The sequence below is a fragment of the Microplitis demolitor genome, chromosome 7, assembly GCF_026212275.2.
Source record: "Microplitis demolitor isolate Queensland-Clemson2020A chromosome 7, iyMicDemo2.1a, whole genome shotgun sequence".
Lineage (NCBI taxonomy): Eukaryota > Metazoa > Arthropoda > Insecta > Hymenoptera > Braconidae > Microplitis > Microplitis demolitor.
Genome location: NC_068551.1, coordinates 521,450 through 548,975, shown reverse-complemented (window position 1 = coordinate 548,975; position 27,526 = coordinate 521,450). Strand labels below are relative to the sequence as shown.

The 27,526-nt window shown below is 33.0% G+C and overlaps 5 protein-coding genes across 7 annotated transcripts; 4 read left to right on the top strand and 1 right to left on the bottom strand.

The window, feature by feature from the left end:
• The first annotated feature begins 843 nt into the window (after nucleotides 1-843).
• On the top strand, nucleotides 844-8,997 carry LOC103575432 (long-chain fatty acid transport protein 4). 3 transcript variants are annotated; one of them, XM_008555217.2, is made up of 11 exons: nucleotides 844-921; nucleotides 1,818-2,077; nucleotides 3,897-4,047; nucleotides 4,243-4,480; nucleotides 4,549-4,774; nucleotides 5,524-5,725; nucleotides 5,865-6,057; nucleotides 6,135-6,281; nucleotides 6,377-6,514; nucleotides 6,629-6,786; nucleotides 6,877-8,997. In XM_008555217.2, exons 2-11 carry the CDS (start codon nucleotides 1,893-1,895, stop codon nucleotides 7,183-7,185), a joined length of 1,947 nt encoding a protein of 648 aa, XP_008553439.1. In that variant the 5' UTR covers nucleotides 844-921; nucleotides 1,818-1,892; the 3' UTR covers nucleotides 7,186-8,997. The 3 variants fall into 3 exon arrangements, with proteins under 3 accessions (XP_008553439.1, XP_053596358.1, XP_008553438.1); XM_053740383.1 differs by having other exon boundaries at nucleotides 1,815-2,077; XM_008555216.2 differs by having other exon boundaries at nucleotides 851-921; nucleotides 1,374-2,077.
• A 460-nt stretch (nucleotides 8,998-9,457) lies between these two features.
• Nucleotides 9,458-11,108, top strand: LOC103575431 (alpha-methylacyl-CoA racemase). The gene is made up of 5 exons (XM_008555215.2): nucleotides 9,458-9,754; nucleotides 9,820-9,955; nucleotides 10,014-10,157; nucleotides 10,220-10,466; nucleotides 10,520-11,108. Exons 1-5 carry the CDS (start codon nucleotides 9,647-9,649, stop codon nucleotides 11,019-11,021), a joined length of 1,137 nt encoding a protein of 378 aa, XP_008553437.1. The 5' UTR covers nucleotides 9,458-9,646; the 3' UTR covers nucleotides 11,022-11,108.
• A 97-nt stretch (nucleotides 11,109-11,205) lies between these two features.
• On the top strand, nucleotides 11,206-13,073 carry LOC103575430 (probable 26S proteasome non-ATPase regulatory subunit 3). The gene is made up of 2 exons (XM_008555214.2): nucleotides 11,206-11,313; nucleotides 11,429-13,073. The coding sequence occupies exon 2, from the start codon at nucleotides 11,449-11,451 to the stop codon at nucleotides 12,931-12,933; it is 1,485 nt and encodes a 494-aa protein (XP_008553436.1). The 5' UTR covers nucleotides 11,206-11,313; nucleotides 11,429-11,448; the 3' UTR covers nucleotides 12,934-13,073.
• Nucleotides 13,074-13,423: 350 nt separating this feature from the next.
• On the bottom strand, nucleotides 13,424-18,278 carry LOC103575429 (structural maintenance of chromosomes protein 4). The gene is made up of 2 exons (XM_008555213.2): nucleotides 18,150-18,278; nucleotides 13,424-17,830 (listed from the first exon to the last, which is right to left on the bottom strand). Exon 2 carries the CDS (start codon nucleotides 17,813-17,815, stop codon nucleotides 13,631-13,633), a length of 4,185 nt encoding a protein of 1,394 aa, XP_008553435.1. The 5' UTR covers nucleotides 17,816-17,830; nucleotides 18,150-18,278; the 3' UTR covers nucleotides 13,424-13,630.
• A 623-nt stretch (nucleotides 18,279-18,901) lies between these two features.
• Nucleotides 18,902-22,725, top strand: LOC103575428 (polypeptide N-acetylgalactosaminyltransferase 1). The gene is made up of 8 exons (XM_008555212.2): nucleotides 18,902-19,055; nucleotides 19,134-19,372; nucleotides 19,450-19,727; nucleotides 20,379-20,839; nucleotides 20,910-21,077; nucleotides 21,307-21,406; nucleotides 21,471-22,290; nucleotides 22,449-22,725. Exons 3-8 carry the CDS (start codon nucleotides 19,591-19,593, stop codon nucleotides 22,581-22,583), a joined length of 1,821 nt encoding a protein of 606 aa, XP_008553434.1. The 5' UTR covers nucleotides 18,902-19,055; nucleotides 19,134-19,372; nucleotides 19,450-19,590; the 3' UTR covers nucleotides 22,584-22,725.
• Nucleotides 22,726-27,526: the final 4,801 nt, after the last annotated feature.

The window sequence follows — 27,526 nt, the reverse complement described above, 5'->3', positions numbered from 1 at the left end:
ATTATTATTATTATTACTATTACTATAATTCTATCTCCGTGAAGTAATCAACATTACATTTAAAAGTTTAATACGCAATTAATCTTCATCATTATTTAAATAAATAACCAATAATAATAATAACAATAATTATGATTAATTGATGAAAAAAATGGATCAAAATTTTTTCCACGCAGTAAGTAGAAGTTGACTTATTTCAGAGTCATCTTTATAAATTATGAATTTATCTAGTCACTGTCATAATCATAAGTTTCATTACTTTTTAACAAATATCATAATAATAATAATTTTATCAGTCAACGGCCTCAATTTATTTCCTTTTATTTTAATTAAAAAATTAATTTATTTGAAAATATAAATGAATAATTACAGACAAAAAAAAATTATTTATAATCTTGGGTTATCGAGTGTTATTTTTTTTTATTTATTAACATCACGAATTTCTATTTATTATTAATTATTAAAAATAAAACTGTTTAATGTCAACGTAATTTAATGTCAGATTAAATTTATTTATAGAGTATTAATTAGTAATTTAATTTAATTTCTATAGACCGGATTCTTTGGTAATTAATTTGAAATTTTAAAGTCGGCGGTAATAAATATGAATTTACGATCTCGCTTGAGAAAAATTTAAAGCGACCGCGGCGAAAGAGGCGAAAGTATACTAGAGTTGTGCAGAAAAAAGCTTAAAAAAATAAATATACGGATAAAAAGACAAAGCTGGAGATATAACTAGTTGGTGTAAGTTGTATCGGTGAGGTGAAAGCAGAAGGGGGTTTTGTTAAAGAAGGGGAAATCCAAAACGACGTCGGGTTTCCATCTGAGTGAATCGGAAGTTGCCGCAGGTCCGTTAGTCGTCAGACGGTTTTCAGCCTTGCGATATTATATTTTATATACAAATATTACACCCGTGCAACAGTAAGTGAATCGATACTTTAATAAAATTATACTATTTCATCCCCGAATGCCAGCAAGTCAACTAATAATTATAATAATTATAATATTAATCATACACTAATTAATTTACGGATTAAATGCAAATCAAGTGATAGCCGCGGTATCATTCAATTCGAAATAATAATAATAACAATCAATAAATATAGTTATTAATTTTGCGACACTCAAAGGATCAATAAATTTTTTTTTTTACTTTTATTTTAATGTAATTTTTGAAAAACGCGTCATCCGCAGCTTACGAAATTTTTATAAAAGAAAGAATCGATTTGAAAATCAATAAAATTTTTAAAAAAGTGACTTGTGTTTACGTTGCTGTCGTGAAAAATTATTCGCCAGCAATCTTTCGGAGTAAAAAAAAAATTCTGATCAAAATTTCAGAGCAGATGTTTTTAAAAAAATGTTTTTTTTTTTAGTGAATTTCGGAGCAGGTGAAAATACCGGCAATTTTATGGGGTGCCGTATTATTTTATGACGCTGTTATGACGTAGACATATCCTTGTATTTTATAACAATACATGAGACGGAATTACCGTGTGCATTTGTGTGTGTGGAGTAATTGCGCGTGCGCGGATCGTTAAGTGTACGCAACAATATATTCAGGGAAAAGAAATATAAGGCCTCCAAGAGAAAATCTATTGGCGATCGCGACAGTGAAAGAGACGCGTTATACATTTAAGGGTGTTTTTGAGAAAGAACGAGAGAGAGAGCGATAATAAACGGGGTGGGAGTCCCGGGGGCGGAGACAAAAATAAACTCTTGTAGGAGATAAAGAGAGATAACTTGTAACCAACCCTCTGAGGACACGACGTTTACATTTTATTATTGTCATTATTATTATTTATCTTTTCTGTTAGCAGCGCCGCGACTATCAACCGGCGACCCCGGCTGTCTATCATTAAAAACGAACGGGGTGCCCTGATTATTATTTAAGTATGGATATCAGATTTGCGTGCCTCGTGGTTACTATTGCCGTCCTGATGGCAGCCGGAGTTGTTGCCCGGATTGGATCCTTCACCAGGATTACACAAATTGCTGTTACTGCTTTATTAATACCATTGTTTTATAAATATCATCGGAGACTTTATGTTATTATAAGGACTTTACCTCGGGATATTAAGTAAGTATTTTTTTTTCTTTACTACTTTGATAACTTATTTTGCAAAACATTTTTTTTTAAAAAGTAACTGATTATAATTTTAATGAAAATATTTTTTTAAAGAGTATCGGTCATGATTTTTATAAAAAAAAAAAAAAAATAACTATTTTTTAAAGATCAATAAGAAAAGGTGAAGGTGTTAAAGTTTAAAAATAAATAAAATATTAACATACGAAAGGTGAAAATTTTTTAACATCAATAATAAATGTTAAATATCGTCCTTGTGACTTTAAACGAAATTCGATTAGAAACAGGGAAAAATTAAATTGCTTATAATTAAAACTTGTCAATATATATGAATGATTATTAATATATATTAATATTGAATAAAATAATATAATTTGAATAAATCCGATAGCAAAAGTAGTAAAATGTTAGAAATAGAAACTCAGTTAGAGACTTAGGGTATATCTACCCTTGCAGGTTTTAACCATCAGCTACAATTCTAACCGATCGATAGACGTTGGCAACTGTTAAACTCCAAAGTTAACATGATAAACCCTCCTTTTGTTTCTAAAAAGTAACTTTAATTAAAACTTTTATAATATTCTTTAATTACGTTCAATCCGACAGATAAAAAAAATTTTAACGCAAAATAAATTTAACTAGCAAACAGTAAACTAAATTTTGGACCTTGATTGGTTTTTATTACTTATTTACTTATTTAATTATCACTAATATTCAATATTTACGGTCTTCTGGTTCTGTTTTTCATAATTTATAATTTAGTTTTTATCACTGTAGATGCATAATAACAATAATAATAATAATTACTGATAAATATAAATGAACAATAAGTGAATCATAGTAGCGTGCAAGTAGAATTTTCGTTTTGCGCACTCTAACACGTAATAAATAATAAATATAAATATGTTTGTTACCATTGTAGGGACAAAATATCAAAAATTTTTATCAGGTCGTGAAAAAAAAAATTTAATCCTGAGGTCGAAAAAATTTGATAAATAATTGTGGACGTAATGATAATAATAAAAAATATTTCAAGGTGATTATTTATCTTAGGTCGTGGTAATTAAAATTCAGAGTATGGGTATGATAATGATGGCTACATATGTAATATATATATATATATATATATATATATATATATACGCCTATATTTAATCTCATTAATCTAATTCTGCTGATAAAAAATATTTATACGAGCAGTGAAAGGTCAATTGCGAGGATGTTCGATAAGAATTATTATGCGAACTTTAAACCTTATTATATGTTTTATATAAATAATAAATATAAATATAAACATATTGATGTTTATTGTCGGCGTAATGGAAAATTAAAAATGTTTTGTTTAATTGCGATGGACTTTAGACGATTGGAAATACTGAGATAATTATTGACCACGCGAACTTTAAGGAAAATTTTTTTGGAATGTTTTGTTTTCAGAAAAAAAAAATTTTTATTTTTAATTTTTGTTTTAAAGTTTAAATTTAAAATATTTATTTTATTGCCAGTGGATAATTGCAAGAGATTATTTAAAAAATAATAATTGGGTTAAAGAAAAATTGACAAATAAAATTTTGATAACCGCGAAATTGATAAAATTCAAATATCTGCAGTTATTTATTTAGTTCAATTATCAATATTTTTATTTTCATTGCAAAATATATTTTAACGTCGCAATAAATATTTGATTCATAAATCATATCTCGAAAAATCATTATACTTTTTAAAAACAAAGTTCCAGAATTTAATTATCATTATTTACATTAATAAAATTAGCAATTAATAAAAAATCTAAAATAAAAACGAAATTTTTCAGGTTTCTCTACCGCTACCTAAATGCCGATAGAGAAACAAAACGATTTGTGAGAAATAATACAACTGTTATGAAAATATTCCGTGAAAGAGTGAAATTATATCCAAACAAACCCTGTTTTATATTCGAAGGACGTACTTGGACCAACGCTGACGTGAGTTCTTTAAATTTATCAACGATTTTATCTTCCATTGTCATATATTTTTTATTTTATAAAAACAACAAATAATCACGTACTCAATTATTAACTCACCTACTTGTGCCAATTCAATTTCCTTCATATGTTTATTTATTATTTATGAAAATAATAATAAAATTCTACATAAACAATAAAATATTTATTTAACAGATAAACGAGTACAGTAATAGAATAGCAAACGTGTTTCAAAAACATGGATACGTCAAAGGTGACGCAGTGGCATTGATGATGACCAATAGACCGGAGTTTGTGGCCACCTGGTTGGGATTGGGTAAAATTGGTGTGATAACAGCATTAATAAATACTAACTTACGGTTGCAATTATTTACCCACTGTCTAACAGTCGCCAAAGTCAAAGCCGTTATTTACGGCGATGAATTATCCTCAGGTAATTATCAAACCCATAAAGTAAATCATCATTATTATCACCGAGGCATTGAATCATTTTTTTTATAGCAACCGACGAAATAAGAGACTCGATTGAGAATATAAAAAAATACAAACAAGGGGCTGGAGTCGATGACTTCCAAGAAGGAACTGAGAACTTGGATAAATTGATGGCTGAAGCCAGCACCGATGAGCCGGTTGTGGAAAACGAACCTGGTTATCGAGATAATTTACTTTACATTTACACCAGTGGGACCACTGGTTTGCCAAAAGCGGTACTCATGCCAAATTCTAGGTACACCTTTGCAATTAAATAAATAAATTACTCTGTTTATATTTTATGTGACCTTGTATCGATTCACCGAGACACGCACTGCGTTTTTTATATTTTATCAAACATTCTTTAGTTTCTTCAACTAGTTTTATTATTAATAACAGTAAGAATGGCTTTAAATAAAGTCGATTACTCTTATGGTCAAGTTACTCAGCTGACCAGTTTTGCTGCTGAATTATTCACTCGATATTGACTAGAAAATATGGGTCGGTGCCTTAATTCAACATTTAATATTTAAAAAATTTTTTTTTTTATATTTATAAAAACATACATTATAACGTTTAAAAAAAAAAAACATTAAATTTTTTTCCGCTCAAAAAATACTAAATTCTAGTATTTAAATTTCCATTTACTAAAAATAAAAAAAATTACAAATCAATAAGAATAAAAAAAGTTAATTTGTCCATAAGATAATTATACAAAATTATAAAATGAATATCACTTGCAATAACACCCTCTAGTAAACTCTGTACTCTTTTATTATTATGTAACTGTTTAAAGTACAGTACGAGTGGCATGAACGTAATAAAGTTGATGTAATGAACCGTAATCCTGTCAGGGAGACCTCACAACTCTGAGAGAATATGAGATTACCGTTTGATGTATTGTCTTTATTATTTTTTTTTCTTTTAAATAATGAATAGACACTAACGCACAGTGTCTCGATGAATCAGTAGAAATTATTTAAATTAAAATTCATTTTTCTCTAGATATCTTCTCGTAACAATGGCAACATATCACATGTTAGGACTAAGGGACGGTGATATTATGTATAATCCTATACCTCTATATCATATGGCTGGGGGGTTAGTTGGTACTGGCTGTGCTCTCGTCAAAGGGATACCCAGTGTACTAAGAACCAAATTTTCGGTCTCCCATTATTGGACTGATTGTATTAAATACAACTGTACCGTAAGTATTTTTTATTACATCTCGAGCTCTAAAATTAATCAACCGATTCATTGTTTTTTTTTTTTTTTTTTTTTTTATTCGCGATTTAAATTTTTATAGATCGAATTTAAAAAATTATGAAATTTTTAATTTTTATTAGTTAGCACAATACATTGGAGAAATGTGTAGATATTTAGTATCTGCGCCAGCGCGGCCTGAGGACTCGAAACACTCAGTGAGATTGATGGTCGGCAATGGAATGAGATCGCAAATATGGCAGCAGTTTGTCGATCGATTCAAAATTCAACAAGTTACTGAAGTTTATGGCTCTAGTGAAGGGAATGCTAACATTGGTAAGATCATATTAATAATCTATAGATAATATTTAATAAATTATAAATTATTTAATTAATTAATGGTTTTACTACAGTCAATGTAGACAATCAAGTTGGTGCTGTTGGTTTCGTTCCATCAATTTTACCAAAGTCATTACATCCTGTCGCGATAATTCGCGTTAACCCCGAGACATGTGAACCTGTTAGAGGACCTAATGGTTTATGTATACGGGCGGAAATAAGTAATAATTATTTTCATTACAATACCACTTATTACTGATAAGAAAATAATAAAATACCAATCAATTAATTTAATCGTTTATTTTTTTTGCGTCAGATGAACCCGGAATGTTTATAGGTATAATAAAACAAGGCAATGCCTCGAGGGAGTTTAATGGCTACTTAGATGAAGAAGCATCAAGAAGAAAAGTTATAGAGAATGTATTTACTAAAGGAGATAAAGCATTCCTTACTGGTAATTTTATTTTTATTCTACTCAATTATTAGAGGAAAGAGGGAGGGGTAAATGGAGTATCCCCGAAATAGCCTTTGAGAAAATTAATTTTTTTTTTTTTTTATAAATTTATAGGAGACATATTAGTTCAAGATGAACTAGGATACTTTTACTTCAAAGATAGAACAGGAGATACCTACAGGTGGAAGGGCGAAAACGTCGCTACTGCTGAGGTCGAAGGGGTCGTCAGTAACGTCGCTGGTTACAGAGACACTACTGTCTACGGTGTTCAGGTAAGAAATACTTTAAACTACTTGTTTACTTAGCTAACTAACTACCAGCAAAGTACAATGACAATAATAATTATTTAAATAATTTAAAAGGTGCCGGGTATGGAAGGTCGTGCGGGTATGGCAGCCATAGTCGACCCCGAGTGTCTGCTGGACTTCAAAGCACTGGCTGAGGGCCTCGACCGTGCCCTTCCCTCCTACGCACGGCCCATTTTCCTCCGAATAGTGAATGAGCTCGAGATGACAGGCACCTTCAAGCTCAAGAAAATAAACCTACAGAAAGAGGGATTCGATCCGAATAAAATCCAGGACAAAGTTTACTTTAGATCCGGTAACAAAGAGTACGTCGAAGTAACTCCAGAACTATATCAAGAAATTATTTCTGGCTCCACTAAATTATAATCGATCAATTAATCAACACAACCAATTAATTGATTGACTAATTTACTATTATTCCTTTTTTTTCTCATTTTCAATTAAATTAGCCAAGGTCCCGGTAAGAAGAAAGGATTTTTTTTTTGTTATTGTTGTATCTAAGAGCTTTATATATAATTAATTAATTAAATAAAATAAATTATAGGTAATTAAGAAATGTGGCATCGTGAAAATTGAACACGCGTTTAGGAAAAATTTAAAAATAGTTAATTTTGCCCAGAGCTTTATAATTAAATAAATTAAATAAATAAAGAAACTAGGATTGCAATTGAGAGAATGAACCAAAGATTGGAAATTCTTCTTACCGAATTTATAAACATATATTGATAATTGTTATTGTTTTTATTTAAATAGGACCAAGTAAGCATCAGATTTTTGATATTACCTCAAGCTATTTTAAAGCTTACTATCAAATAATTATTTATAACAAAATTTATTTTGTGCAGGAGCACAGAGACTGTTCAGTACACACTCACATGTGTGCAGAATGTGCAAGTCGGTGCTATGTGCCATTTCCGAGTAAGAATTAAAATTATAATAATAAACAATTGAATAATTTAAAAGAAAAAAAAAACATTGTATATAGAGTAATGTATTTAATGAACATTTGTTTACCGAGCTGATTATCTATTATATAACTAATTATTATTATTATTATTATTATTATTATTATTATTATTATTATTATTAATTAATTATTATTGATAATGTAAAAACTAGTGCGATCTGTACAGGCAACACGATATTTCAGAAAATTTTTCCAATAATTTTAATTATAATTACTAATTAAATCAATTAATAATTATTATCAGTTATTAATTATGCAGTTTCGATGCTAAAAGTTCTCGAGATTTTTGTTTTTAATCAGAAAAAAATTATCAGAAGCTAGCTGGTGTTTCCGGGGATTGATAATTAGATCTATGATTTAAATCTATAAAGATCTATGTAAATCCAAAACTAAAATACAAAATTAAATTATTACGTCGTAAAAATCAAAAATTTTTTTTTATCAGAATAAAAAAAATCTGAATGAACATTTATCATTAAAAATTCGTAATTAATAATTGTAAGAAATTTTATAAAAATTACCGATCACTAGTAAAATAAAATTATGATTAAAAGGAATTTAAAAAATATATGGCAAGATACTTAGCAATTGTACTTCAACTGCTCAAAAAAAATTTTAATATCAACCCTGATACGAAAATTTCCAATTAGAATTTTCCAATCGGATTCGATTGGAGTTTTTAACCAGGGAATATAATCATACATATTAAATATACATAAATAACTAAACATCACAACATAATTAATAAATTAGTAGGTTTAATTTAAAATACTAGGACCGCTTTGTCATAATAACTGAAACTACATGAAAATGATTGGGAAAATTTTTTGGAAAAAGTAATTTACAAAAATAAAACACAAGGGATTAATGCAATTAAATGTCGTGTCACGTGCCTTGTCATTAAAAAACGGTTTGATACAAAAATATCGATGACAATTAATTAATGCACGTAATTAATATCCGATCTCGTCCCTTAATTTTAATAATAAAGCACGATAATTAATAATTAAAGAAAAAAAAATTGGTTGTATGGGAGTGTATGAACTTTGTTTATTTTTTTTTTAAAGTTGTCAATTATCAGTTATCGAGTGTGTGGATTTATTATTTCAAAGTTATTAAAGTAATTAATTATTCATAATTATTATTATAAAAAAATAAATAAATAAAATTATAAAATGATGTGAATAATTTGTTCAAGATATTGTGGTTTGATGTAAATAAAGACAGTTTGATCACTTATCGAATAATTTTCGTCTTTCATTATTGATTTTTAAATTCCTATCACTTGTTTATAATTAAACACTATTTTTTAATTAATTATTAAAAAAACTTACCGATGCTGGCTGGATAATTGAGTCCTTTTGTTGCTTACTTGCAATCACCGTTGATGACTTCCATCAACTGCGAGCTGACATCCAGTTTCAGAATTTGAATTTCTCCCCGGCCATATTTGTTTCCAACTTTAATTTCAAATTAATATTTATTACTGACAGAGTCTTTACGAAATTAAATTTTTTAGCTCAACAAAAGAGTATTCAATTCGGTAACAATAATTTTTAATATCCGTACTCTAAATGTATGTCTAGATAAATGAGATCCGAAGTTTCAAATCCAACTACGGAATCACCCGAACTGTAACGGCCAGTTTTAACCTTAAACATTTATATTTTCTCCGTCTAGGCTTAAGCTGCTTCCGTCTAGCAGTTAAATTAACAACTAAAATAACTCAATTCAAAAATTCTTGACCTTTGAACATGTAAAAATATTTACTCTTAAATATTCATTGGACACATAATTTCTGACAGAATAAAAAGTTAAAACTGAAAATAATACAGTGTACATGTCCATGGGATAAAAAGTATGCCGTTAAAAAAAATAAAAGTCATAGAACTTGCAGGACTTGCTCCTGCTCCTTTTTGTGGAATGATCCTTACTGACTTTGGTGCTTCTGTCATTCGTGTAGACAAAGTAAATTTATTAATAATAATTATAATAATGACAATCATAATAATTAAATAAATTAATTTTTTTAGCCTGGGACATCTCAATTGGACGTTCTGGCAAACGGCAAAAAGTCAATAGCTCTAAATTTAAAAGAAAAAAAATCTCAAGGAATATTTAAAAAACTCTGTGACCAAAGTGATGTCATAATTGATCCATTTAGAAAAGGTATCAATCAATAAATAATAATTATCCAATTAATTATTAATTAAATTTAATTTTCTAGGCGTGATGGAAAAATTAAATCTAGGCCCTGATGATTTGATGAAGACAAATAAAAAATTAATATACGCAAGACTGACGGGTTTTGGGCAAGAAGGTCCTTATGCTAAAATGGCTGGTCATGACATCAATTTTCTAGCTCTGTCAGGTAATTTTATTTATATTTTAATTATAAAAAGACATTTAATTTATTTTGATGACTTTTGGTAGGGTTGCTGTCATTCTTTGGTAGATCTGATGACAAACCATTACCGCCAGTAAATTTCGCTGCTGATTTTGCTGGTGGTGGATTGATTTGTGCTCTGGGAATTATTTTAGCTCTCTATGAAAGAACGGAAAGTAAACTGGGACAAGTAATTGATGCATCGATGGTCGAAGGATCAGCTTACGTTGGCAGTTGGTTGTTCAGATCAAAGAATATTCCTGGGCTATGGGGAAGACCTCGTGGAAAAAATATGTAAGGTCACGACTTAATTCGTCTTGATTGATTTATTAATTTTTTTAATGCAGTCTAGATACTGGGACACATTTTTACGACACCTACGAGACTTCGGACGGTAAATATCTGGCAGTGGGAGCTCTAGAGCCTCATTTCTACGCAATCCTGCTGCAGAAGTTGGGTCTCAGTGACGAAGACCTTCCACAGTTTGATAAATTCCAAGAAAATAGGAAAAAATTAACGAAAATATTCAAATCCAAGACGCAGAAGGAGTGGACTGAAATATTTGACGGCACTGACGCGTGCGTTACTCCAGTTCTTTCGGTCCAAGAGGTCCATAAACATCCGCACAACCAGCAGAGACAGAGTTTCGTTAGAGAAAACAAGACGATTGTTCCTAAACCTTCGCCGAGGTTATCTCGCACTCCCGGACAATCTTCTGCTGGTCTTCCACATCCTATCGCTGGTGAACACTCACGAGAAATTTTACGCGAGTACGGATTCAATGACAATGACATTAATGAGTTTATTCAGTCGGGAATTGTTCAGCAGGTTCACAGATCTAAGCTTTAATTGTTTTTTTTTACTGTTTTATATTTTTTAAATAAATTTTATACCTTCCTGTTAAATATAAAAATAAATATTTTTGTTAAAAATAAATATGATTTTTGTCATTCATTAAAATTTTCCCGGTTTAAAAATTGCGCGCGCATAATTTTTGAATGAAAATGCAGCTTAAGGCGAATTGTCTAATGGAAATACGATCGAAGTACATAAAAAATACCTAAACCGTAGCACAGTGAATTGACATCTTCTGCTGGAGTTTAGATAACCAAAAAATTAATTATCAAACTCCCATAATCAGGTAAATAAAAACAATTAAAATTTTAAATTAAATCTGACATACGCGAAATTTAAAATAAAAAATATTTTACATCGAAATTTTCTTAACCTCTAAATAAACAAAAATATTTTTACAGATAATATTAAAAACACTGAAATGGGTGTAAAAGTCCAGGAAGCGATGGAGATTGAGGTGGCAGCAGAGATTGCTGGCGAGGAAGCTGGCGACAAGAAGGACGTGAATGTCCAGACGATCCAAGATCTGCGTGAGCACACACGTCAAATAGAGAAGGCAGTGCAGAACAAAGAGCCGCGATTCATTCTCCGGGCACTTCGCGCTCTGCCCAATACCCGAAGGAAACTGAACCCCGTGGTCCTGCGTGGCGTCATCGGAGGTTTCTATACCCGGTCAGCAGCCGAACGAGAGGCTTTGCTCGCCTGGGTCGAGGAGCCCATGGACACTGAAGGAACTCAGGCTGCAATCCAGCGGTTCAAGAGCTCGGCATCTCCACTACTTCCAGAGATTGACGCGTACATTCATCTCCTGGTTCTCGTACGTCTTATTGATACCAAAAAGAACCAGGAAGCCGTCCAGTGCTCTGAGGCCCTCGTGCAGAAAATAATTGCACAGAATCGCAGGACAATTGACCTCATAGCCGCCAAGTGTTACTTCTATCACTCCCGTGCCTACGAACTAGTCAACCAGCTGGACAAAATTCGCGGGTTCCTTCATCTGCGTCTAAGGACAGCGACTCTGCGCAATGACTTTGAAGGACAAGCGGTTTTGATAAATTGTCTGCTACGTAATTACTTGCATTACAATTTATACGATCAAGCAGACAAGCTGGTGCTCAAGTCGACGTTCCCAGAGACTGCCAGCAACAACGAGTGGGCAAGATTTCTCTACTACTTGGGGCGCATAAAAGCAGCTAGACTCGAATACTCGGCAGCTCACAAGTATCTGGTGCAAGCGATGCGCAAAGCGCCCCAGTCAACTGCCATCGGATTCCGTCAGACCGTCCAGAAGCTTGCGGTGACCGTCGAGTTACTACTTGGAGATATTCCTGAGAGACAGATCTTCAGAACTGCGCCGTTGAGACGCGCACTGGCTCCTTATTTCCAGCTCACTCAGGCAGTTCGTCTAGGAAACCTCCATCGATTCGGCGAAGTCCTGGAGAACTTCGGACCCCAGTTCCGTCTCGATCATACATTCACTTTGATCCTCCGTCTGCGTCACAACGTCATCAAGACCGCGATCCGCTCGATTGGGTCTTCTTACTCCCGAATTTCTCCTGGAGACATCGCGCGCAAACTGGGACTCGACTCTGGAGTAGACGCGGAGTTTATCGTCGCTAAGGCGATACGCGATGGCGTTATTGAGGCCACACTGGACCCAGAAAATGGGTACATGAGGAGCAAAGAGACCACCGACATCTACTGCACCAGAGAGCCACTGCTGGCTTTCCATCAGCGCATCACGTTCTGCCTCGATCTGCACAACCAGAGTGTTAAGGCCATGAGATATCCGCCCAAGTCTTATGGAAAAGATCTCGAGTCTGCTGAAGAACGCAGGGAAAGAGAGCAACAGGACTTGGAGCTTGCCAAGGAGATGGCTGAAGAAGACGATGATGGTTTTCCTTAAATAATTATAATAATAATAAAAAAATTTTTTTTTAATTAATCAATTAATTAATGAACTGAATTGCAAGTTTAATATTGTACTTTGTAACGTTTATCCTTTTCAATAATAATAAACAATTTAATTATTAAAAAATTATTATTTATAATTTTAAAACTTAAAATAAAAAAATTTATTGCTTATTAAAATTGGAGTAAAAAAAAAAAGTAAATTATTAATAAATTAAAAATATTCAGAATCTGGAATTTAAATTGAAATTAATAAATATTTTAAAAAATTATAATTAAAAAATAATATCGAAGTTCTAATTAGCAATTTTTCTAACTTAAAATTTTTTAGTAGATTCTGTGCAATTTTTAGATAATCTGAAATGGACTTAGACAATTTGCTAATTAGAACGTCGATATAATAATTAACTTTAATTCGGGTATTAAAAAAAAAAAAATTCATAAAAAAAAATTCATTTTTATTAATTATCATTAAGACATGCCATTTATAATTAAGAGATCAAAGTTTAACATCATCAATAGAACTTCATTAGTGTTATATGTATACATATTTATATTCATTCTTATTTATATATATATATATTTATAATTTTTTTTTATTAAAATTTATTTATACATATTCATTAAAATATGCCGCTATACAATTATAAATATAATTTGTAAAAATATTAAATTAATTATAAGACGGACAATCATGCACTTTTATCTAAACAATATTTTTTAGATGGTGGCGACGACCCTCGAGACGAATTGTTAGAAGTTAGACTTTCCTCCAACCCCAAGCTGTCATCGACCTCTTCAGGTCTTACTTTAAGTCCCAACTCGTAATCTAGTTCTAAATTCTCGGAGATGTCACTTGAATTTCCATTGACCTGACCCGCAAGAATTTCACCGGTGGCTTCAGCACCTGGGCCTTGTTCGGGCGGAGCACCTGGTTCACTGGCTCGGCGCTTCTGATTATCCTCATTGGTGGGCAACCTCGCAGGACAAGTGAGCGGCATGTTAACATGAGCATTGACATGATTAACCGGCTGAGAAGCTGCTAGATTTCTGTTCTGACTTCCCTGATGCCGTTCGTTGCGTTCTCGTTCCATTTTCTCGATGTCTGGGTGAGCTAAATATAACTGTTTCCTGGTAACTGTCACTGTTTTGGTGGAATTGAAGGTCTTGTAGATGCCCACGAGTGTGTTTGAGAGCTCAAACATCTCCGACCTTAAACTGATGACAATAAATTGAGCATTTTTCGTTCTGTCTTTTATGTAGTTCGCAATTATAGAGACGTTCTTAAAATCCAGCGCCGCATCAATCTCGTCCATGAAGTAGAGAGGACTAGGCTTGTAATGATGCAGCGCAAACACCAACGCCAAGGAGCTGAGAGTCTTTTCGCCTCCACTCAAGTTGCTGATGTTCTTCCAAGACTTCTTCGGCGGACGTACGCTAAAAACAATACCGTCGTTGTAGGGATCCAGTGAATCCGCGTACTCCAGCTCAGCAGCACCTCCAAGAGTTATCATCTGATACATTTCCTTGAGTTTGGTATTCAGTTCATCGAAACCAGCTCCGAATTCTTCGAGCCTCGTCCGCTTTATTCTGTTGTAATGCTCGCGCATTGAATTTTTCAGCTCTGCAATCTCTTCGACTTCTTTTGAACGTTTGAGAAAGTTTTGGTCTATTTTGAAGAAATCCTGGATCACCTGCATGTTGGGCATCTCGGCAGGCAATCGCTCTTTGGCAGCAGCTAAATTGGCAGCTACTGTCTTGGCATCTAAGCTGGCGAGCTCATCATCAGTCAGCTCGACCAAATCCTCTTGCTCCTGCTCCGGAATCTTGTTCAACTTGAGCCCATGTAACTTTGACTCGCAATCCTTAACCTTTGCCGTAAACTCAGCCAACTGTTTTCTGCTGGTAGCGAGCTTTTGATCAAGATCTATTTTAGCAGACTTCATCTTAGTCTCTTTAGCTTGTAGCTGCTTTATCTCGTTGGTAAGCTCGCCTAGGACTTGATCACGTTCAGCGAGGGCTTCCTCGCAAGCAGTCTGCTCTTCCTTCAATTGCTTGGCCTCTTGCTCCAAGTCAACTCTCTCCTGCTGCCCATCAGTTATATTTTTAATGCATTCTTTTATCTCGGCTTCAAGAGTTTCAATTTTGCGACGCGTTTTCACGGCGTTGTTTTCAGCCGCCTTGGTAGCAACTTTCAGCCGAGTGATTTCACTCTTTGCCTTGTCGATTCCCTTCACAATCTCATTTATACTCTTCTGTTTGGCCTTTATCTTATCGCTACCAATATCATTTATTTTATCGTTTATTTTATCTATTTTATCCTGAATTTTCTGCGAGCGTTCTTGTAAATTATCAAACTCGTCGCGGCGATCATCGCGTACCTGAGTTAGCTCATCAACTCGTTTAGGATCAACGATTGACTCCTGGACTTTCTTCTCCTGCAACTTGAGCTGTTTCTTCAGCAGCGGCTCTCTTCCCTCCAGCGCCTTTACTTGATTGCCAAATGTGTCTCTATTGCTGATCATTTCCTGAAGACCGGCAGACAGCGTTCTGATCTGATCCTCCAGCGGAGCCTGTTGTGCTCTCAGTCTATTGCACTCATTATAGACATCATCCAGTTTCTTGGTAACTCGTTCAAGATCCGCGGCCGTGACCTCGGAAGTGCGCACGCGTTGGCCCATGCGCCCAGACAACGGGCGACTGCCTCCACCACTCATAGTACCAGTGAGTTCTATTAATTCGCCTTTTAATGTCACCACGCGGTACCGTTTCTGTCCATAAGCGATTCTAGTTGCCTGGTCCAGATCGTCTGCCACCAGAGTGTCTCTCAATGCGTAGTAAAATGCCGGACGCACTCGATCATCAGTAACGCGGATCAAATCAAATAGCCGGGACACATTTTCAGGTGTATTTATCTTCTGATTGCAGTGTGGCACCCAGCGCTGCTGCTTCTCCAATGGAATGAAAGTCGCCCGTCCAATATTATTGTCGCGCAAAAACTGAATGCAAGTTTCTGCGGTAGCGACCGTGTCCACGATGATGTTATCGAGTGGACCGCATGCTGTGGATATCGCGACATCATACTTTGCGTCAATGGCACCCAGGTCACCAAGTCGGCCAAGTATCCCAGGTATTCTCCCAGAATTCTTTTCCTCCATCAACGCTCCCATCAGTTTAGTACGCGACTTGTTGCTGCTCATAGCCGAGCTCTGTTCGTTGTGCAGTGCCCTTAGCTCTCTTAACTTGCCGTTAAACTCAACCTCTCGGGCTTTCACAGCCTCCAGTTCATCTTGCGCTTGCTTGAGAGATTTCTCCGTCGCCGGGATCTTCTTTTCAAAAGCTTGGAGCTGTTGTTTTAGCTGCTGGATTTTCTCCGAGACTGTACGCAATTCCTCCGTTATCTTATCGAGTGTTTCACGCTCCTTTTTCTCCGTCGACAAATAAATCTCCAACTCAGTCTCTGCAAGACCAAAAGCGGCGCGCGCTTTGTTGAGATCAGCAGTGAAACCAATCAACTGGCTCTCGAATCCCTCGCGCTCTTTAATCAGCGGCTCGGTCTTCTTGTGGATCTTCTCCATCATCTCCTTGTACTCGCGATCCTCGCGTTCACGAATGACCTCTTGTTTCTTAATCAATTCCTCGCACTCTTCAATGTCTTTCGCATTCTTCTCAGGCACGCGTTCCAGTTCTTCCAACTTGGCTTGTTCTTTCTCGATTGCGACTTTGTTGTCCTTCCTCCGCTTATTCTGCTCCACCAGTTGCACATGCAAAGTCTCGTCGCGTTTGCTCAGCTCCTGATACCGCGCATCTGCAGATTCTTTTTTCTGCTCCACATTCAGCCACTTTTTACTCTTTTCCTTAAACTCCTGAGTCAACTCATTCAATTTTCCTTTAACTTCCCCCATGTCTCCCTTCAATTGATCGTACTCAGCTTCAATCTCGCGGTTGCTTTCTTCGCTCTCTCGCATCGCAATTTTAATTTCATAGCTCTTACATTGATAAAATTTATTCTTTAACTTGATAATAACGTTTTCCCGCTCCAGATAATTAACAGCTTCCTGCATTGGAGTACGCAGAGAATTTCTTTCCTCTTCAACTAATCGCATGCGCCGCTCACGCTCAGTGAATCGTTCCGATAAATCTTCTAGCTTGTCTGCCAGCTTCTCCAGAGGAATTTTAAATCTATCTGTCCCGATAATGCTATCCAGAAACTCCAGCATCCCCGTGTCGTTCTCGTTAGCAGCCTTTGGCTTCATCAATGCTATCTGCTCAACTTCTCCTTGCAGAATTAAGAACCTGCTGTGGTCCAAATCTATTCCCTCGTTCCGCAGTACACGTTCAATCACTTTAAATTGCACTTTACGTCCATCCAACTCGTAATATGACGAATTATCTACAAAACCTCTTCTTGAAATAACGAATTCGGTGTTGGGTACAATCTCGTAGCCATCGGGCCGGTCTATGATCTTGGAAAAATAAATAGATACCATGCAGTTCTCAATATGTGGATGTTCAGGCGAGTTATGGACCAGAACACCGACGCTCTTGGACCGGATCTTAGTCGCTCGGTACCCAAAGACAAAAAGCATCGCATCAATGACGTTGCTCTTTCCGCTGCCATTTGGCCCTACGATTGATGAAAAATTTGTATCAAACGGACCTAGTATTACTTCACCTGCGTAACTCTTGAAGTTAATGTTCTTGATTTTGGTGATGATAATCCGCGGCTCATTGCCACTGTTCTGGCTGAAACGATGAGGAGGTGGCGGAATGTAAATGTCATCGTCTATGCGAATTCCTCTTTCTTCATCAGAATCTTGATCATCATCGTCGTTCTCGGAGTCATCACCCAGATCTTCTCGATTTCTCTTGGACATTTTTTTTATTTTTTCCTATAAAATATACATTTTTTTTAAATAAATCATATTTTTAAATAAATAATTAATATTTTAAATGTTTGGATAACTTTTTTTTTAATTATTTAATATTTTGATAGATCAAATTATTATTTTTTTTTTTAAATAAAAATTCAGTTGATAAAAAAAATAAAGAATCAATAATTAAAAATAAAACATCAATTGAGATAATTAATTAATTAAATTGAATTTGTTAGGCAGGGGTTATGTTATTGGCGGGTAAACCTGGCGTCCTTTTTTATAAATAAATTAAAATAATTATTAATATGGCAGTTAAAAAAAAAAAAGTACTTACATAAATTTTTCACTTAAATGCTCTAAAAACAAAATATCACAATACTCAGCGACACTATTAAAATTACTAAATAATTAATTTAAAATTGTTTACGAATTTCTATGCGTGAGCGACAAAAAAACTGTAAAAACCGTTAGCGATAAATTTTCAAATTTTACAAGATGGCGGTCGTAGCTGGCGCGCTCTGCCGCAAAATTTAAAAACCGCAGAAATTTTAGCGCGCACGCGTCAATATTTGAATTTTTTAATTCTACTCAACTATTTTAACTTTTTAATTATATAAAGTTATTAATTAAAACCCAAATTCATACAAATAATTAATTAAAATCATAATGACCTTTTAATTTTAAACAATTTGAAACTTTTATTACATATCATGAATAAAAAAAATTAATCAATTATCAATGCTTAGCATAATCGGCCCCAGTAATTTGCATTCATTTGATTGTCCTGTCATTATCTTTACCCTCCCAATTGCCTTTATTGTATGACAAGGTCATATATTTACACTGATAATAATTTATGCAAAATGTCCAGTCATAGTTATGCTGTATTTTTTTTTGCGTCATTAGCAAACTCTTCTATTAAAAATTAATTTAATTATTAAAAAATTTGAATAATTTATTTTAAAAAAATTTTTGCACAAATTAAACCAATGGCGCCAAAAGCGGGGAATTCAAAAAGCTTTAATATGAAACTGTACACAATGACGTCATTGGTTTGGTGTTGAAGCCTGAATCGGAATCATACCGAGAAAAGTCAACAGTGTGAGCGTGAGTGCCGCATCTGCTGCTACCAACAATTGTCACTTTCTGTTTTGTAACAAACAATTTAAGTAAAAAAATTACTTAGTTAATTAATAATAGAAAATTATTAAAAACAAAGTCAGTGATCTTGTAGTAACAGGTATTAAATTTGAAAAAATAGATCTTTTCTTGGTTTTTAAAGTTTTGAATGGTAATATTTTTAAAAATAATTCAACAGGAATGCGAAAAAGCTATCAAGTTATGCATGGGTACATAAAATAATAATGTAAAGAAAGGAATCCATGGAGCGTGAGAGGGATGGGTCAGTTAATAATCCTTGTTTTGTGTAATACAAAAATAATTAACTATTGTTTACTAGACAAGAGTATTGTCGGACGTTGCAGGTGAAAACCGCGATCTATAGCGCGTGCGTTCAAGTCACTTGGAGTAGAATTTTTTTTTAAATTTAAAAAACTGGTAAGCGATATTTATTTATTTAAATTTAATTTGTAGTTGATTGAAATTTTAATTGTTATGAGAATTATTTTCCTCAGTGACCTGACCCCAAGATGAACAAAACTCAGATAAGCGGGGAATAAAATGATCTGATGTAATTTATAGGCACTATGAAAGCCAGTCAAACATTAATATTATAATTATTTATGATAAAATTAATAGAATTTGAATAAAGAAATATGTGGCCGGTGGTTAGAAAAATTTGCCGGACGTGGCCTATAGTTTTATCAACTATTCTAGTGATTTTTATGGTACTTGTGTGGTCTCACAACAAACAGAAAAATAATGAATACGCTGATGATTATGTATCATTAAGGTAAGAGTATATAATTTTTATTATTATCATTATTTACTTAGCGGTAAAAATACTCCTGGGTTTGAATTATTGTTTGAAGAGCTCTAACTTTTATACTATTGACTTTATGAACTTTTTTAATGAGATCAAAATTGAAGGGAATTTAATTTCCTACAATTTTTGGTTCTATAAAAAATGTCGTAGAGTTGATTATTTAAAAGATATAACAACTTAAAGCATTAAAAAACAGTAGATTATTGGAGTAATTAATAATATGGAGATAATTATTCAAGGAAATAAAAGTAATAGGATACTTATGAAAAGGAAATTAAATTTTCCACAATTTTTGATTCTTTAAACAATTTTGCATGATCAATAGTTTAAAAGATACATCCATTTAAAGGTTTTTTTAATTTTTAAATAGTAAGTTTATTATTATTATTATTATTTGTTGGTGAGAAAAGTCAAGTATATACAAGACACGCAGTATTGCATGTACAGTTATACCATAATGACACCACGGAAATGTAATTATTATTATTATTTTTTTTTTTTTTCAAATCATTGCTGCTACAAAGTAACTTATTGCCGTGAATTTAATGAATTTAAAGACAAGTAGATTTATCCTGTTACAAAATAACTGTATAATTCATTTATTTATTTATTTATTAGATTGACGGACGACCAACGAGATTATATAGACAGAAAAGGAATCCACGTGGTAGTCGGTCATTACATCGGAGACTCGGTGGACCCGATGAAGACTCCGAATGTGACAAAAGAAATAGTTAACAAAAATATGTTCAACCCGCGAGCCCACGACGGCAGGAACGGAGAGCCGGTGCTGATATCTTCGAAAGATTTTCCCGTGATGCAGCAGCTCTTTCAGATCAATAGGTTCAACTTGATGGCCAGCGATCGGATTCCGCTGAACAGAACGCTGCCGGATGTCAGGAAGAAGAAGTGTATTATTAGATATGCTAATTTGTATAATTTGCCCGAGACCTCGGTGATTATTGTCTTTCATAACGAGGCTTGGAGTACGCTGATGAGAACTGTCTACAGTGTTATCAACAGATCACCCAGGAGTTTGTTGAAGGAAATAATTCTTGTTGATGACAACAGCGATCGGGGTTCGTTGCCTATTTAATTACTGCCGCATTAATTATTTATTAATTATTATGACTGGTTACTTCTTTGCAGATTTTTTGAAAGAGTCTTTGGATGAGTATGTTAAAACTTTGACAGTTCCAACTCGTGTTTTAAGATCTGGCACACGAGTTGGTTTAATAAACGCACGATTGATTGGTGCCAGAGAAGCTAAAGGTCAAGTTTTAACTTTTCTTGACGCCCACTGCGAATGTACGGTCGGTAGGTAAGATAGATAAGCTTAGAATTGTAGTAATTAGCGACAAAAAGAGTTTAAAGTCAGTACTAATTCCTGTAGACTTGACAATTTTAAATTGCGATATGAATTTTTAAATATTTTGCTTCAGCTCAATAGTCTTTTTTTTTTTTTTTTAAATTAAAATAAATAAGAGATTTAAAATTTAAAACTTTGCTCCAATTCCGATAAAAATAAAAAAAAACTTAATTTCAGGATGGTTGGAGCCATTGTTGGAAGCTATCTCTAAAGATAAGACGAAGATAGTTGCGCCGGTTATTGATATTATTAATGACGATACATTTGCATATACGAGGTATGTTGAATATATAAAATATATATTCCAATTGATTAATAAAATTAATAACTTATTGTTTTAGATCGTTTGAATTACATTGGGGCGCTTTTAATTGGGATCTACATTTCCGTTGGCTGACACTGAGTGGCCCTTTGATGAAACAGCGACGGGAAAATATCGTCGAGCCGTTCAAAACTCCCGCGATGGCTGGAGGACTTTTCTCGATGGACCGCGAGTACTTTTTCCAGCTCGGAAGCTATGATGAACAGATGAAAATCTGGGGAGGAGAAAATCTCGAGCTGTCGTTCCGAGTTTGGCAGTGCGGGGGAAGTGTCGAGATCGCACCTTGCTCCCACGTCGGGCATCTCTTCAGAAAGTCATCTCCCTACACCTTTCCCGGTGGAGTCGGAGAGATTCTTTATGGAAATTTAGCGCGAGTAGCTCTGGTCTGGATGGACGACTGGGCGGAATTTTACTTCAAGTTCAACCCCGAAGCCGCGAGACTGCGAGACAAGCAGCAAATCCGCGAGCGACTCGCGCTCAGAGATAAATTGAAGTGCCGGGGTTTCGAGTGGTATCTAGACAATGTCTGGCCAGATCACTTTTTTCCAAAAAACGATAGATTTTTTGGTAAAATTGTTCATTCAAAGACGGGCCACTGTCTAATGAAACCGGTTTCCAAAGGCATGTACGCACAACCTGCTGGCTACGCAATTTATGAACCCTGTCTCAGCCCTCCTAATCTCAGTCAAATGTTTGTCATCACCAAAGATGGGATTGTCATGACTGACGAAAGTGTTTGTCTAGATGCTCCAGAACGTGACACCAAACACGAGAAGCCGAAAGTTAAAATTATGGCTTGCAATGGACTCACCAGACAGAAATGGAATTATGATGAACAAGTAAATTTTTTTATATAATTATTTATAATTAAATTTATTGACCAAGCTCGTGGTGATCCCAAAGCAGAGAATTAATTTTTAAATTGAAAATATGCCAGTTTTTCTTTTTAATTTTGTACTCAAGTGATTTTTGAAAAAATTTTTCATATTTTTTACAGAAAAAGGCATTAGTACACATGGGTTCCGAAATGTGTTTGCACGCCGATCCAGAGAGTGAAGAAGGCCCGGTCATCGCAGCCTGTAACGGAAATATTGAACAGCACTGGGAATTACAATCAGTGCCTTGGAAATGAACAAACAGATTTTTTACCGTCAGTTTAAAAGAAAGATTCTCAAAATGAAACAAAATTAGTTATAAACGATATTTAACGTACTAGTTTTAAAAATAAATCAGCTATCCGAGCAATTGATGTAAATAATAAATGAATTTCTTAAACTTTTTTACAAATGAATTTCTGTTAACTTGATTATTTTTCACAACCGCTTAAATTTATTATCGATGAATCATATTTTCCAATTAATTTTACCCGTTCAAGATATTACCTAATGATTATTCTCAGAAATTTAATTTTATGTACTCGTTTGCTTCTGATTATTATTTAGTTCAATTATAACAAAAAAATTTGTAATTAATAATCATTACCACACTTGAATGATTAGAACCTCGGAAAAATGACCTACGTCAGTTACCGGCAACTTGAAGGCTGTAGTCTATTAATAACGAAAAAATAAAGAACTGATTGGGTGAAACCGAAAACGGCAAAACTTGTTTTTATGTTATGACTCCTCTGAGCATTAAGATCGCAGAGGCAAAAAAACATTGATGATCTATACTAATACTGGGAGTAACAATAATGAGGATGATGATGAAAATAACAATTTGATGATTCATCGAAAATAAGGAGCTCGACTAGTATGCTTGATATCGCTGTCATCATTTATGTATAATTTATACAAGCCAGAGTCGTCCTTTTATTATTCCTAGTATTTCAATATCATTACCTAATTAGTTGAACATTATTATTTTTTCGTTAGATCCTATAATTTTTATTTCTTAACTATAGAATAATATAAAATACTGGAAAGTGGCCCTCTGAAGGCTCGACCCTCCACCAACATTTTTTTCGGGGATCGATTGGCCATAAATCGTTTCTATATAATCCGTGGGCACGAAAATTAGTAGAAAAAAATTAATTCACTGTCAAGAAATATTCATAAAAATTTCTAAAAGATTTCATATATATTATTCAATGCAATTAAATAATTTGAGGTGTGCAATTATTTTTCAATTTTATTTGCTGTGCCGTTCAGTCATGTCACCATTCCAAAAGTACATAATTGACAATATATTTTTTCAGATTACTATTTACATTATTAATTTACATATTTCAAAATACTCATGAAATTCATAAATATATCTGTTTTTCACTCGGCTATAATTCATAGTACTCTTAATTACATAAATTTGAATTCAAATAGAAATGCGAACGTATTAGAAAATGGATAATTACAACAAGTATAAGATTGATTCAAATTTCCTCAGGTTAATAAGCAGAATATAAAATGTATATAGGAAATAAATTTTCATTATTAATCTGTACGCAAGAACATCTCGAGTAAATGAAGATTTAGGTGGATTGCTGCGTCTCGAGCGGCACAGTTTTGCAGTTTATTTAAACTAGGTCAAAGTCACGTTCACCGTAATGAGAGTTTAAGAAATCATTGAGCATCATTAGCTGTGTCCACCCTGTTTTTTATTATTACTAATTCATTAAACTTTCTTCTGCAATTATAATAATATTTATTCAGCAATTTAATTATTTTGATATTTTAATTTATCACAAGAGCGGGCAAGAGCTAGAGCTAAAGCAGCAACTGGAAAATATAATATGAGTGTTTTTATAAATATTTAAGTAAAATATGGTGGCCGAAAAAATAATAAGACAGTGCATTAAAACCGATTTGTCTACGGAGTCACGTATCTTCAATGTCTGAGCAGAGTCCAGCTGTTCCGGTTCTCACACACCTATGACCCGAGTAATCTTGTTCCCACGTTAATTGTCCGCCCATCTCTAGAATTCGGTGCAGTCTTTGAGAAAAAAAAAAAAAAAAAAAAAAAAAAAAAAAAAAAAGTGGATAGGAGTAGATCGCAGTGGACATAATTTTATTTTTGGTAAATAAAACTCGAGTCAGTTGGTATGTTGATGATTTATCAGCACAGAGGCTGGGCTGAATAAAGAAACAAAGAGAAAAAGACGTGGAGATTGATGGTCAGAGCTGGAGAAAGCAGATTGATGCACTGGTGGTTTTTCTTTCACGTCCGTCCCTTTTTTGTTTCTCTTGATGTGCCGAGCTTTATAAGTCGTTTTGCAATCTTGTTTTATTACAATGTTACAGTGGTATCATTAAATTTTTAAATTTCAATGAAATTTCACTAAAAAAATTCATTTTTTATTTCGGCTCGAAATTACGACTGAAATATTAAAGATACCAGAAAAATATCTCTGTGGATTTCTGAAGAAAATTTAATTTCCCACAATTTTCGTCTGATTAACAAATTCTCTAAAATCAATCGTTCAAAAGTTACAAGACTTTTAAACGTCAAGCCGATTTTTAAATTTTTCAATCTAATAATTTCCAAAAATTTCAAACCGCTGTAACTTTTGAACTATCAATCCCACAAGATCTTCTAAAGACACAAAACCTTTGGGAAATTAAATTTTCTTTCTGTAGCATCAATTTTTTTTTTACTTACCTCCTCTGATTACTGAGATACAAATAATAATTATAATGGAAATGAATAAACAAGACAATTTATCTTCAAGTAAATAATTTCTTATTTTTTACTATACTTTCAATGTTACATATTAACATATATACAGTCACCGTACGTGACTACAAAATACTTATTTATTATATAGAACATTTTATATAAAATATATAATTTTAAAAATCAATTTGGTCCCTCGATTTTCGCTCCGAAATTAAATTTTCCATTCGTATAAATAAAAAAAAGATCGTCAATTAACAAATTCGTTATTAAACTATAAAAACTTGAATACAAGACACACCTTTTAGTCTTATTTAATCAGGCTGTCGATAAAGTTTATATTTATATATATATTTATACTTATCATATTCTTCTTTTAATACATTATACATATATTTACGTATAAATCGGTAACCTCGAAATCACAATCGTATTATCAACTAATATAATAATAATAACTATATTTTAATTTTAAAATAACAAGGGTAATATTAATTGGAAATTATAAATATTTATTATGTAATAGAGAACATAATGTCTTTTATGTTTATTTATTTTGTTTAAAATCATAAGAAGCGCGCAATTAAAAGTGAAACGACATGTTTGTTATTTGGCGTAAAAATTGCGGAGATTTCGAAAGTCTCTTCTCATTATTTAAGATCGCACTGAAGTGATAAATGGGATGAATCAATGATCAAGTCATTCGGAAGGATGTAACACAAAAAAAAAATTTTATTTATTTTTTTTAGCAGGCTTTCGGTGGGTTCCCTTTGAGTCAACGTGACTTGAATTTTGTTATGCAAGATTTTATATCGAGCCTTGGAAAAAAATCGCCATTTTTTTTTTCAAGGCTTCAGCCCGATTTTTTTTATTTTTACATGAGAGTAATGGCTACGGTAATTATTTATTTTAAAAATTTCAATTTCACGAAAACCAAATTTTATTTTTAATAAAAAACGTTTTTTAAAATAGAGCACACCCTTCGCGCTAATGGTGTGCAATAAATAATTTCCATTACGACGGTAATTATTTACTGAAATAAACTTCGAATTGAGGAAAAATAAATTTCATTTGAAATTTAAAAGAAAAATTTCGAGCTCCATTAAAGCACACCTTTGACATTTGGGGTGTGCAATAAATAATTATCGTGTTAACATCAATAATAACAATAATTAATTTCTAAATGAATAAAATTAATTAAAAATAATACATTTAAATGAGATTTATCGATGAGCAAAATCACCAGACGTATTTGACTCAACTAAAAAAATAAAAATATAAATTTTTTATTTATCTAACTAAATTGAGCCTCGATACCAAGTCTACTATTCCTTAAATATTATTAACAATATATTATTCCATTAAATCTACTTGCATTTAAAACTTAACAATTTATTTAATATATTTATATATATTAATATTCCTTATTTATTTACATGTTACCAAATAATTTTACTATACAGAAAAATGACAGAAATGAAATAAAAATTTTGGTGAAATCGTAGAAACTCGAGCAAAAATACGGACCTGCCGAAACGTGATACAATTATCTGATTAGTTTATCGGATGCTAAATAAAAAATAAAAGACAAGTTTTTGGATTTTAGTTTTATTTTAGAGTTGAGTTAAAATGGAGCAGAATAAATCGATGACGGGAGATAAAATGACATACGGAACATGTGATAAGCGTTCGAACTGTAAAAGAGTGAAGAAACAATTTCTAGCTGAGAATATCGACGAGATGTTATCTCATTTTTTATTTTTTTTTTTATTTATCGCTGGGTTACTCTGGGCGCTGGTGAATATCGAGTGTAAAAAATCCGCGTGTTAGTATGCGAGCATAGAGTAGACTATGAACGTTTTAAATCTTTAATACTTAACTTAACTCACTTACTAATATGCTCGCGGCTCCTTTATTGCGTTTCACTTTCGCGAGATGAGCTGCCACGCCGTCTCGATCGGGGCGTGGCAAAACTGTAACGCAAGAGTAAGACCGAGGCCGCTGTACTTTCAGTTTATATTTTAGTTTATACAACATCAACATCAACATCAACAATAACAACATCGCCGCCTTAGCTTCAAGTACTCTCTGTACAGTTCATGTGTATGTCTATATATATATAAATATATGTATGAGTATATTTTATTTGTGTCGTGAGATGAACGGGGAAAAGATGAACGGAAAGATCCTGGAGGCTCTTTGATTGCCGTTTGATATCAGAATAAAAACATAACATTATTTTTAATATTTTAATTTATAACGTGTAATTTTAATTTCATTTTTTGTTTGAAATAAACTGAAAAAATATTTACTTATCGATTATTCACTCGATAACATTTGAGTAGAAAGTACTTTAATTTTATTTATGATTACAAAGTTGACGGTTTCAACTCAAGTTTTATTTCTAAAATTTTTCAAATTTAAATTTAAAAACTATTGTAATTATTTTAAAATACTAATTATCCG

Excerpts from the sequence above, each read along its gene's own strand:
- LOC103575429 (XM_008555213.2), bottom strand. The coding sequence starts at position 17,815 with ATGTCCAAGAGAAATCGAGAAGATCTGGGTGATGACTCCGAGAACGAC.
- LOC103575430 (XM_008555214.2), top strand. The coding sequence starts at position 11,449 with ATGGGTGTAAAAGTCCAGGAAGCGATGGAGATTGAGGTGGCAGCAGAG.
- LOC103575428 (XM_008555212.2), top strand. The coding sequence starts at position 19,591 with ATGTGGCCGGTGGTTAGAAAAATTTGCCGGACGTGGCCTATAGTTTTA. Across the intron at positions 19,728-20,378 it reads GATGATTATGTATCATTAAG|ATTGACGGACGACCAACGAG; the intron begins GTAAGAGTATAT and ends TTTATTTATTAG. Across the intron at positions 22,291-22,448 it reads AATGGAATTATGATGAACAA|AAAAAGGCATTAGTACACAT; the intron begins GTAAATTTTTTT and ends TATTTTTTACAG.
- LOC103575432 (XM_008555217.2), top strand. The coding sequence starts at position 1,893 with ATGGATATCAGATTTGCGTGCCTCGTGGTTACTATTGCCGTCCTGATG. Across the intron at positions 4,048-4,242 it reads GTACTTGGACCAACGCTGAC|ATAAACGAGTACAGTAATAG; the intron begins GTGAGTTCTTTA and ends TTTATTTAACAG. Across the intron at positions 6,058-6,134 it reads TGAAGGGAATGCTAACATTG|TCAATGTAGACAATCAAGTT; the intron begins GTAAGATCATAT and ends GTTTTACTACAG.
- LOC103575431 (XM_008555215.2), top strand. The coding sequence starts at position 9,647 with ATGCCGTTAAAAAAAATAAAAGTCATAGAACTTGCAGGACTTGCTCCT. Across the intron at positions 9,956-10,013 it reads AATTGATCCATTTAGAAAAG|GCGTGATGGAAAAATTAAAT; the intron begins GTATCAATCAAT and ends TTAATTTTCTAG. Across the intron at positions 10,467-10,519 it reads AGACCTCGTGGAAAAAATAT|TCTAGATACTGGGACACATT; the intron begins GTAAGGTCACGA and ends TTTTTAATGCAG.